We start from the raw sequence: 12,457 nt of genomic DNA, 5'->3' as shown, positions 1-12,457 counted from the left end.
TTAGTTTACTGCTGTTTATTATTGTACACAACCAAACGCAAATAAATATGAAAACACTACATGTATGCATTCATGTCTTTTATATATAGTTAATATCTGAAAGGACAATGTAGTTTTCCCTATATGAGCTCTTACAACATTGACCGTGGAAGGGGGAAAATAAATTGTGAATTTTGTAATGTTTATCAGTTGTTGAAATACGGAAGAATATATAATTTCATAACGGAACAGGCCAAGAAAAAACATTGTAGAAGATGGCATGTCTGCATCATCGTAACGTGTGACGTCAACCGTTAAGTCTTGGGTTTACATTGTAGGACGATGGTAACGTTGCGTTACTACGTAATTACGTATCATCTTCTAATAAATGACGCCCCCTGGCTTATGCCCGGTGCTGTTTACTGATGGCCATGATGTCCCAGCTACAGCATTTCTCCTCTGTGAACTGAAAGAAAGATAATTATTTTTAAAGGGAGTGAAATTTTAAGTTCACATTGGTAATACATTCTTCTGTTGAACAACTTTTGGCGACAATTTTAAACAATTACGTTTTTACATCTTAAGTTATCTTCTGTTCTCCTGTTTTGCAGATATAATTGTTAATCGCTGCTAAAAGAAAAACCCCTGTTGTTTGTTTAGTTTTTTTCACCGTTGTTTGTAAGCAAATACATTTATAGGGCGAAGTATTCATACAGCTGAACAGACTGAATGATGCTTTGATATGACGATGGACTATCATACAACAAATGAACAATGTTGTAAAGTACAACATTAATGGGTTATATCAGTATACTATGTGCGCTATGAACTTGGATTAATAGCACCTTATAGGTACATTGACTGCTTTTACTCGTGCAATGGTTAAAACTATGACTCCCGAGGTGATCCCCGGAGCGTTCTATTTTCGCTCGGCTGCGCCTCGGGAAAATAGAACGCTACGGGGATCACAGAGGGAGTCATAGTTTTAACCATTGCACGAGTAAAAGCAGTCAATATTTGTTTTATAACACCTCAAACATTTGTAAATACTGTACTATTATTATTAAGTTACAGACCTGAATGCTACAATCCACGGACGACGCGAATACAGATTGCAAAAACTTTTACTGTGCTGCATGTAGTGTCGTGCAATCCGAAATAGTTACAGACTATTAATTTATCATCCTCGTACACGCAACGGACGTATGGGTACTGCACGCCGTGTGCTAGTCTTTCGGACTAGCGCACGGCAAACCGATGCACTATCACACGGCAGTCGTCTAGTAAAACTAAGACATGTCATGTGACGCGCTCTAAACCAATGAGCAGGCAGAATACTTGTAAGGGGGTGTTATAATAATTATTATGTTGTGCTGTAAGTTGCTTCCTTTGTTGTCGCTATTAAACAAAGAAACTATTATGTTCAATCCAACATTAAAGCCGTTCTAATTCCATATCGATTTCTTTTCCTTGTTCTTGTGTGTCATACCTTAAAATGGAGCTAGGCAGGTTTTCCCGCATCCATTGTCACAGCATTTCTTGTTGTTGTCGCATTCGCCATCTGAGGCACAAACGGGACCACAAATTCCTGCCACACCGGGTGCAACAACAGGGCACAATCCTGGATGGACCACTATATAGATCAAAAAGATAAACAAAATAAAGTGAACCATGTTTCATAAACCAGCAACATATAAGGGCTTGTGGTTAAAAAAAGGACTGATGATTATACCTGATGGGCTGATGATTAAAAACAGCAGTTACATGCGACATCAAACCATTGATGTTCAATTCAAACAATGATGGTCTGCCATGATAGCTTGATATCATCATCGGTACACTTTATAAAAGTGGATTGTCTGCCATGGTAGTTTGATATCATCATCGGCACACTTTATAAGAGTGGATTGTCTGCCATGATATAGTTTGATATCATCATCGGCACACTTTGTAAGAGTGGATTGTCTGCCATGGTAGTTTGATATCATCATCGGCACACTTTATAAGAGTGGATTGTCTGCCAAGACCGTTTGATATCATCATCGGCACACTTTATAAGAGTGGATTGTCTGCCATGATAGTTTTATATCATCATCGGTACACTTTATAAGAGTGGAGTGTCTGCCAAGATAGTTTTATATCTTATTCGGCGCACTTTATAAGAGTGGATTGTCTGCCATGATAGTTTGATATCATTATCGGCACACTTTATAAGAGTGAACTGTCTGCCATGGTAGTTTGATATCATCATCGGTACACTTTATAAGAGTGGATTGTCTGCCATGATAGTTTTATATCATCATCGGTACACTTTATAAGAGTGGAGTGTCTGCCAAGATAGTTTTATATCTTATTCGGCGCACTTTATAAGAGTGGATTGTCTGCCATGATAGCTTGATATCATCATCGGTACACTTTATAAGAGTGAACTGTCTGCCATGATAGCTTGATATCATCATCGGCACACTTTATAAGAGTGGATTGTCTGCCCTGATAGCTTGATATCATCATCGGCACACTTTATAAGAGTGAACTGTCTGCCATGATAGTTTGATATCATCATCGGTACACATTATAAGAGTGGATTGTCTGCCATGATAGTTTTATATCATATTCGGCGCACTTTATAAGAGTGGATTGTCTGCCATAATAGCTTGATATCATCATCGGCACACTTTATAAGAGTGGATTGTCTGCCATGATAGCTTGATATCATCATCGGACACTTTATAAGAGAGGATTGTCTGCCTTGATAGCTTGATATTATCATCGGTAAACTTTATAAGAGTGGAGTGTCTGCCAAGATAGCTTCATATCATCATAGGCACACTTTTTAACAATTGTCTGCCATGATAGCATTGTACTGTCATGTTATTTTTTTTGGCAGTGGCTTATTTTAAAATCGTGGCCATTACCAAATAGTCAATCATACATTGAATCATCTGTATTGTTTTAATTGTTTGAGGGCATATCCATACCTGGTCCTGCGGTTAGGCAGGTTAGCCCGCATGCATTGTGACAGCATTTCTTGTCGATGGAGCACTCCCCATCCGAGGCACAAACGGAACCACAAATTCCTCCCATACCGGGTGGAATAACAGGGCACGTTCCTGGATGGACCACTATTAAATCAAACAAATAAAATTAACAAACAAGTGGATTGTCTTTCATGATAGCTTGATATCATCCTCGGCGCGCTTTGTTTGCAGTCAGTGGTTTATGTTAATTTATACCCGTGGGTTAATTCTACGAACATTATACGTGTATTTCTGTTTTGCCTTTTTGGATTTTTTGTTTGTTTAAATGTTTAGCAAACACTCCAAGCTGGTGCCAATACAATTCCTCTTGATAATTATTTATGAATAAAAAAAATTAATATAATTTCCAGACATCTTTGGGAAGATTTGTTTTATATTTAAGACTTTCCTCGCATGGGTGTTCAAAAACTAAAACTCACAAATGTATTTTAAAATATTACAAAGGAGGAACTCATAACGTATAAACTTTCTGGTTAAAATTCAGTTCGTTTCAACTTGGTTTACAATAAATCCGATAACGTTCAAAGGTAAAGACAGATTCAGACAGTGTTAAAGGCAGTGGACACTATTGGTAATTACTCAAAATATAGCATAAAACCTCACTTGGTAACGAGTAATGGGAAGAGGTTGGTAGTATAAAACTTTGTGAGAACCGGCTCCCTCTGAAGTGGAGTAGTTTTTGAGAAATAAGTAATTTTCCACGAATTTGATTTCGAGACCTCAGGTTTAGACTTTGAAGTCTCGAAATCAAGCATCTGAACGCACACAACTTCGTGTGACAAGGAGGTTTTTTCTTTCATTATTATCTCGCAACTTCGACGATCGATTGAGCTCAAACTTTCACAGGTTTGTTATTTTATGCATATGTTGAGATACAGCATGTGAGAAGAGTGGTCTTTGACAATTACCAATAGTGTCCAATGTCTTTAAATCTGACTCTCATGTGAACTGTATTTAATTACTAACTGAAAACATTTTTAAAATGAATTTTAGCAAATATTATCTGGTTGCCGTTTCCTTTTAAGCTGGTTTCCTAAGATATACAATGCACATTCTATGCTGGGTTTGTCTTCATCTTCACAAGTTTTCAGTTATGAGTGTGAGATATAGTACCCTTTGATATATAGTACAACATACCTTGACTGCAGTGTCGCCCACCACATGAGTTTTCACAACATTTCTTTGTCCCTTGGCAAGACTCGTCATTTGAGCAAGCCTGTACACAGAGAGCTGCTCCCCAAGCACCGGACGACTCAGGGCAGAGCCCAGGCTTCTCACCACGCACTCCTACATAATAATGCAATGAAGATAGTCAGGACACTTTAACACTTACAACAATTGCATGAGTTTGTAGCAAAACCATCTTATTCAGATGTTAATGAAGATAAGTTTACATCTAAAACATTAAAGAAAGTTCCAGTGGGTACAATAACAAGGTCATACAAAAATGCTGACTCGTCGCCACAAAGGCTCCAGCGTATTCTGACTTTCGGACCAAGTTTTACTGGTCCCATCCATTCTTCTGATTCCTTATTTGACCATAAACAGTAAGTAAGTAAAATGAATATAAAAATTAAAAATACTCAAATAAAAAGCAAAACAAACCATAAAGGCACAAATTTACAAAACAACCGTAGTGTGATGACCAGGATCAACAAAAATATAATTAAACACTGTGTAGCTCGAAAACCGCTGGATCCAGTCACGTATAGGTTATGGGAGTCAAAAACAATATAAATTACTCTCGAGTGTATGGGCCCAGACACGGCTTCCTTTGGCAACACTTTGCAAAACATAGTACATTACATTATAGCGAAACGTTCAACAAGAGTGAAGTTTTGTATAGAATCAAGTTGTAGGTAATATTGTATAATTATGTGTAGAAGTGAAAAGACACTCTTCAAAAAAAGCCAGACTCTCTGAAGAGATGCAAAACATTAGGAAAATACAACAAACCTTGCAAGTTGGTGGTAGCAATGAACAGAGCCCCAGCCATCAAGAACACCATTGTAACTGCTCGTGCCATGTTGACTTCACTTCTTGATTCTCAGAATAATGCAGTTGAAATCGTTGTGATGAAGTTGTGACAAACTGTAGGGGCTTATATAGGAAATTTCGAAACGGCCTCGCTCGATAAAATGAAACCTGATAAAGTGTTGTATGTATTTTTTATTGGAAGGAGTTGTTTGTTGGTATCGAATGGCCTTCTACCAATAAATCAATTGAATTCAAAGAACACGTTGCCATCGATCTGTATATAACATCTGTTGCTTTGTCTATATCGCAGTCATCGATATGTTACAACTTATTTTCTTGGGGGAATAGTATGTTTGTATAAGATATCAGTGCATTTGTAAAAGAAAAAGGTCCTGTGATATTATCATGTCAAAATTAGTTCTAAAACAGTATATTGGCAATGAGCTGCATTGTTAATTTCGCTGATTTCCAACCGTCGAGTGACTTTAGTCCACTTTATAGCATAGCCTCGCCCATGGATTGGGTTTTCAGTCCCTATTTTAGAATGCTTGGATTCACCCAGGAAACTTCATTGGCTACCTCTTAGAGAAGGAATTCATTTTTAACTAGCTCTGTGTGTTGGATAAACGCTTGAACAAACTACTCTTATTATTATAGTTTGTCCAATGTAGGTCTATACTGTTATATTCCTCAGTCTCCTCCACGTTTTTTTTGCTCCACCACTTGACATCAGTCACTAATAAACTGGACCAATGATTTGAAACAATCTTCCTCCTGTTATTTTGGAAATCGTTATCTTATCTCTGGTTCGTAAAAGGTGATCATGATGAATGTCGCCTTATATACTTTTGAATTGATATATGTTTTGTCATATCATGTCGTGTTATGTTATGTTTTGGGGTTTTTTGTAAAAATAAATATATATTGTATGTTATGTTTTGTTATAATATTATTAATAATATTACACAGAACACAACATAATATGTTGTGTTGTGTGTTGTGTGTTGTATGGTCCAAGCAATCATGTCAGACTGAAAACCATATCCAAAGAGGCTCTTGTTAGACTGGGTTGAAGTATGGGCCATCAAGAAACAATGACACGGAAAAATACCGAAAACTGATTCTAAATTATTAGTACAACACACTTGAACATTGCATTTCATTGTCAATTAACTGTTTAGCTCAAAATGAATAAAACAAACTGCATTAAGCGTACATTTTTAACTGATCCAATTTTTAAGACATGCAAAAAAAAGAAGTTGACCGAGATTGGTGAGGTTTTTCCAAACAAACAAACAAACAAACAAACAAACAAACAAACAAACAAACAAACAAACAAACAAACAAACAAACAAACAAACAAACAAACAAACAAACAAACAAACAAACAAACAAACAAACAAACAAACAAACAAACAAACAAACAAACAAAGCAAGCAAGCAAGCAAGCAAGCAAGCAAGCAAGCAAGCAAGCAAGCAAGCAAGCAAGCAAGCAAGCAAGCAAGCAAGCAAGCAAGCAAGCAAGCAAGCAAGCAAGCAAGCAAGCAAGCAAGCAAGCAAGCAAGCAAGCAAGCAAGCAAGCAAGCAAGCAAGCAAGCAAGCAAGCAAGCAAGCAAGCAAGCAAGCAAGCAAGCAAGCAAGCAAGCAAGCAAGCAAGCAAGCAAGCAAGCAAGCAAGCAAGCAAGCAAGCAAGCAAGCAAGCAAGCAAGCAAGCAAGCAAGCAAGCAAGCAAGCAAGCAAGCAAGCAAGCAAGCAAGCAAGCAAGCAAGCAAGCAAGCAAGCAAGCAAGCAAGCAAGCAAGCAAGCAAGCAAGCAAGCAAGCAAGCAAGCAAGCAAGCAAGCAAGCAAGCAAGCAAGCAAGCAAGCAAGCAAGCAAGCAAGCAAGCAAGCAAGCAAGCAAGCAAGCAAGCAAGCAAGCAAGCAAGCAAGCAAGCAAGCAAGCAAGCAAGCAACTAAACAAGCAAACAAGCAAACAAGCAAACAAGCAAACAAGCAAACAAGCAAACAAGCAAACAAGCAAACAAGCAAACAAGCAAACAAGCAAACAAACAAACAAATGACACTCAAAAGAGGAAAAAAAAGAATAAAAGACTCTGATAATTCCTTTATAATAGGAGTATCAATGTCTATTTAATAATAAAGGTACTCATTTTGCAAGCTGTCCATGGAATACTTGACAAAACAATGTATAAAGTAAGCATATAAGCTGTGCACAGTGTGAGTCGGAAACGAAATTGACTGAGATTTATGATTTGAAAACAAAACAACAACTGACCCCAGTGAAGCACATAACAAGCTTTGTTCCTGCTTCATTGGAGAACAAAAATAACAAATTGATCATTAAAAAGGGACGGAAGTTATGCCTGTTTTACTGAAAGCACTCATGTTTGTAACTGCATGTCCATGGAATGTGTATATGCTTGACTGAATCTAAACATCTGAGTAAAAATAGACGTAACTCCTCTTAGAAACGATCAATTTCTTTCATCCTTTGTTTCCCTAAAAAGCAGGAGAGGGGATTGTTAAATGGAGTTACTGAACTTTTGAGTGTGGTTCAACATCACCAATATCCCTGTAAACTTGTTTTTGACTCGGCCTAGAGGCCCTGTTCCAGCGGGCCTGACCAGTTTCTCGGATTTTGCGTCAGTGTGACTCATTTCTGGGTGATTTTGAAACAGATTCCAGGTGACCCTGACCCTATAAATCGGGTCTGTTTTGACCCAATTCTTAGAGATATATTATTATGGAAACCACCATAGCGACCACAACTTCAAGTGCACTGATATCTTGACAACACTATCTCAGAAAAGATAACAAAATAATTAAAAGCATCAATGACGACAAGAGTGACAGAGCAACAGATGTTACAAAAAGATTGATGACAACTCAAATGAATTATTGCCATAACGCCATTCGATACCAGCATATCAATCTCTAAAAATAAACAAAATCCTCCACTTTTATCGATAAACTTCTCTTCCAATACAACACTTTATCATGCAGGTCTCATTATTTTTATCGAGCGAGGCCGGTTATGAAGTGCTTTTAAAAGTCCCAGACAGTTGGTCACAACTTCATTTCCCAGATCGGGGCTTTGTGTAATATTGAGGTTCTGATTTGGGTCGGATAATAATGACAGTATAAGTATTATCGATGTACTTCGTGCAGCTGCTGATGTTTGTTCTAGTTGTTTGGAAACTCTCATTGACAACTTATAGATCGATGCACGGCCTGTCTTTGGTACTAACAAAATGAAAAAGTTAGTAATTTTAACACAAATAGTACAACTACCATGCTTCGTAAGCGCCTTACACATTAAACAAAATTAATTAGCAATAAATGTTATTTTTTTGGTTAAAGAGCTATGGCCTACGTTTTTAACAAACATTTTGACAACTTTTGGAGCAGTTTGGATGGTGGCCATATTATATGATTGAGAACGAGGTTGATATGGATGAAGGGGTTCTTGTTTGTAGGTAATGATGGGGTGCACTTATATTGGTTGAGGGATTTATGTCATCCATTTGCGAGTTTGAATCTGTACAATGACTTGCAGTCACAGGTTACCACGTGCATTTGACTGCAACTCCTCAGACTACCAGAGACTGTTTCTATGTCACACGATTCGGAGCACGCTTTTGTATAGCAACCTCCAGATGAGCAGACCCTGCAGCTGGTACCAATGTGCCATACACATCAATTCAGAATTGTGTATGGGTGTTCATCGTCTCGTACGTACCTACGCCAAAGCTTGCCCCGAATCATGTAAAATAGCAACTGTCTTAGATTTAATTTTTATAAATCTTTTTGTCTTTCTAATTTTTTTTTTGAGGTTGTGAGGAAATAAATAAATAAAATAATAGTCTGAGACTCTGAGGAATTTAAAATTGGTGACTTGTGATCAGAGGACGCGTCATAATGTACCAGACAACGTTCTGGAGTGAAACCCCTCTACGAGATTGAGAGTAACACGATGGCTTGTAGACGTTCTGGAGTGAAACCCCTCTACAAGATAGAGAGTATAACACGATGGCTTGTAGACGTTCTGGAGTGAAACCCCTCTACAAGATAGAGAGTATAACACGATGGCTTGTAGACGTTCTGGAGTGAAACCCCTCTACAAGATTGAGAGTAACACGATGGCTTGTAGACGTTCTGGAGTGAAACCCCTCTACGAGATTGAGAGTAACACGTTGGCTTGTAGACGTTCTGGAGTGAAACCCCTCTACAAGATAGAGAGTAACACGATGGCTTGTAGACGTTCTGGAGTGAAACCCCTCTACAAGATAGAGAGTATAACACGATGGCTTGTAGACGTTCTGGAATGAAACCCCTCTACAAGATAGAGAGTAACACGATGGCTTGTAGACGTTCTGGAGTGAAACCCCTCTACAAGATAGAGAGTATAACACGATGGCTTGTAGACGTTCTGGAGTGAAACCCCTCTACAAGATAGAGAGTATAACACGATGGCTTGTAGACGTTCTGGAGTGAAACCCCTCTACAAGATAGAGAGTAACACGATGGCTTGTAGACGTTCTGGAGTGAAACCCCTCTGCAAGATAGAGAATATAACACGATGGCTTGTAGACGTTCTGGAGTGAAACCCCTCTGCAAGATAGAGAGTATAACACGATGGCTTGTAGACGTTCTGGAGTGAAACCCCTCTACAAGATTGAGAGTATAACACGATGGCTTGTAGACGTTCTGGAGTGAAACCCCTCTACAAGATAGAGAGTAACACGATGGCTTGTAGACGTTCTGGAGTGAAACCCCTCTACAAGATAGAGAGTAACACGATGGCTTGTAGACGTTCTGGAGTGAAACCCCTCTACAAGATAGAGAGTAACACGATGGCTTGTAGACGTTCTGGAGTGAAACCCCTCTACGAGATTGAGAGTAACACGATGGCTTGTAGACGTTCTGGAGTGAAACCCCTCTACGAGATAGAGAGTAACACGATGGCTTGTAGACGTTCTGGAGTGAAACCCCTCTACAAGATAGAGAGTAACACGATGGCTTGTAGACATTCTGGAGTGAAACCCCTCTACAAGATAGAGGAAACACGATGGCTTGTAGACGTTCTGGAGTGAAACCCCTCTACAAGATAGAGAGTAACACGATGGCTTGTAGACGTTCTGGAGTGAAACCCCTCTACAAGATAGAGAGTAACACGATGGCTTGTAGACGTTCTGGAGTGAAACCCCTCTACAAGATAGAGAGTAACACGATGGCTTGTAGACGTTCTGGAGTGAAACCCCTCTACGAGATTGAGAGTAACACGATGGCTTGTAGACGTTCTGGAGTGAAACCCCTCTACGAGATAGAGAGTAACACGATGGCTTGTAGACGTTCTGGAGTGAAACCCCTCTACAAGATAGAGAGTAACACGATGGCTTGTAGACATTCTGGAGTGAAACCCCTCTACAAGATAGAGGAAACACGATGGCTTGTAGACGTTTATGTTGACATTGTGACATCCATGGGCCTAATTTCACAGAGTCTGTCTTAAATAAGTCCCCTAGATGTCACATCTAGTAAGGCTTAGCTAGACTTGGTTCCAAGTCTGTGATCGTGGCTTTTAGTCTACCCGTAGCCAACACATTATTGACTAAAAAAGGCGCCCTCTTGCAGATTAACCTCCGTCATCAGTGGCCTACGATCACGGTTAGAGTGTGATGGGCTGCGTGGCTGATGCAAAACATTGAGTCTCAAACTTGAAATCAAGTCTATTGCTTACCATTCTTACACACACAAAATGCTTACCAGATTTATGTTACCAGCCAAAACGCTGCCTCGTAGGCCTACGTGATTTAGGCCCATCCTGCTTTTTGCATTTTTTGGCAGTTAAGCACGAAGTCGCCGTAAAATTGGGATATGAAATTCCAATAATGGGCCCAGCAGGGCTCGATTTCACAAAGCAATAAAATCCATCGTAAGAGAAATTTTCAGTATCACCATAGTGATTTGCATTGTGACATCACTGTATTAAGTAACTACGACTGATTTGCAGTTATGATCAATTTTAGCTCGATCTTTGTGAAATCGGCGCCCAGGTTATTTGCACTGAGGGCATGGTCACAATGTAACTAAGATTGATCGTAACTGCAAATCAATCAAGTTGCACACTGAGGTGATACTGAAAATTTGTTGCGATGAATTTTGTGAAATCGGCCCCAGATGTTTGCCGCTATGTAGAATAGCTAGTGCAGGCTCATGGAGTAAGAAAATTGTGCACTAGAAAAGCACGAATAGCTATGACCACCAGTAATTAACTGGGGCGCTGTACTGTACTCTCCATGATACCTTACCATTTATAACTTCTGTTAATAGATGTGGAGGAAAGTCAGATTTGACCTCTGGTAAATGCGAATCTTATGGTCAAAACTAACCATGCCATGCTTTTCTCAAAAAGGGCACAATTTTCATAATATGGGAGCTTATCCGCTGTACTACGAGAATGTATACCTTCATGCATAGCTCCATGGTAGCTACCACCCGATGATGTGGCAGCATGATGCCGCGCGGGCCGGCCGTATAAAGAAGAGTGTCTGAGATGTCCCCCCCCCCCTTTTATAACGCCTACTGAGCCGCCCCTTAAAATGTGCGTTTGTAGGCTACAGATAATTTCTGAAAAGACTTAAAGGTCAACAAGTTTGATTGTCTGGGTGAAATGCTGCCGTGCACTCAAATTTACCCATTACCCTGGTATGACCTTGTGACTGAGCTCAGGTTGAGTGAGTAGGAAGCTATACACTATCATGTTATCGACCCTCATAAGTTTTCGAATTTCGAACCCCAAATTTGATTTCCGTTTACCGCGAGATTGTGCAAGCTGCACCGGTGACAGAAGCTATTCAGTTTACTCACGGTCTGTATTTTCATCAGGCTTAATCATGCTGAGAATAAAGTTTCCTGTCGTTGGTTATGCTCAAACATTAATGATTGATTTTTGGTACAAATCACAAGTGCATTAGTTATTATGCCAACATTCAAATTAGTCTAAGAAACATAATCCAACCTCGAAAGTTCAAAACAAAATTACTATCTGCTAGATTGAGTTTCATTCTGCTTTAGTCACTAGATGGATCACGTGAGGTGGTTACTATTTGGGATTCCATGGTGTGGCAATATGGGGAAAAAATATAAATATTTTAAGTGAAAATGACAATTTTTTTTTTTTTTTATAAAGACAGTGGACACTATTGGTTACTGTGAAAGACCTGTATTCTCACTTGGTGTATCTCAACATATGCATAAATTAACAAAGCTGTGAAAATTTGAGCTCGATTGGTCGTCGGAGTTGCGAGATAACTATGATAGAAAAAAACACCCTTGTCACACGAAGTTATGCGCTTTCAGATGCTTGATTTCGAGACCTCAAATTCTAAACTTGAGGTCTCGAAATCAAAATCGTGGAAAAAATTACTTCTTTATCGAAAACTAAGTCACTCGAGAGGCTG

General features: G+C 39.1%; 1 protein-coding gene across 1 annotated transcript; it reads right to left on the bottom strand.

The window, feature by feature from the left end:
- LOC117296121 (waprin-Phi1-like) lies at positions 1-5,105 on the bottom strand. Its single transcript, XM_033778993.1, has 5 exons — positions 4,974-5,105; positions 4,155-4,304; positions 2,958-3,101; positions 1,469-1,612; positions 1-445 (listed from the first exon to the last, which is right to left on the bottom strand). The coding sequence occupies exons 1-4, from the start codon at positions 5,041-5,043 to the stop codon at positions 1,470-1,472; spliced, it is 507 nt and encodes a 168-aa protein (XP_033634884.1). The 5' UTR covers positions 5,044-5,105; the 3' UTR covers positions 1-445; position 1,469.
- Between the last annotated feature and the right edge of the window lie 7,352 nt (positions 5,106-12,457).

The sequence above is a fragment of the Asterias rubens genome, chromosome 10 (genome assembly GCF_902459465.1).
Source record: "Asterias rubens chromosome 10, eAstRub1.3, whole genome shotgun sequence".
NCBI classification, from domain to species: domain Eukaryota; kingdom Metazoa; phylum Echinodermata; class Asteroidea; order Forcipulatida; family Asteriidae; genus Asterias; species Asterias rubens.
Note: the sequence above shows the minus strand (reverse complement) of the source record. Positions and strands in the feature narration are given on the sequence as shown.

Coding starts and splice junctions, on each gene's coding strand:
- LOC117296121 (XM_033778993.1), bottom strand. CDS start 5,043: ATGGCACGAGCAGTTACAATGGTGTTCTTGATGGCTGGGGCTCTGTTC. Junction 3,102..4,154: donor TGGGCGACACTGCAGTCAAG/GTATGTTGTACT, acceptor TTGATTTAATAG/TGGTCCATCCAGGAACGTGC. Junction 1,613..2,957: donor CTGCCTAACCGCAGGACCAG/GTATGGATATGC, acceptor TGATCTATATAG/TGGTCCATCCAGGATTGTGC.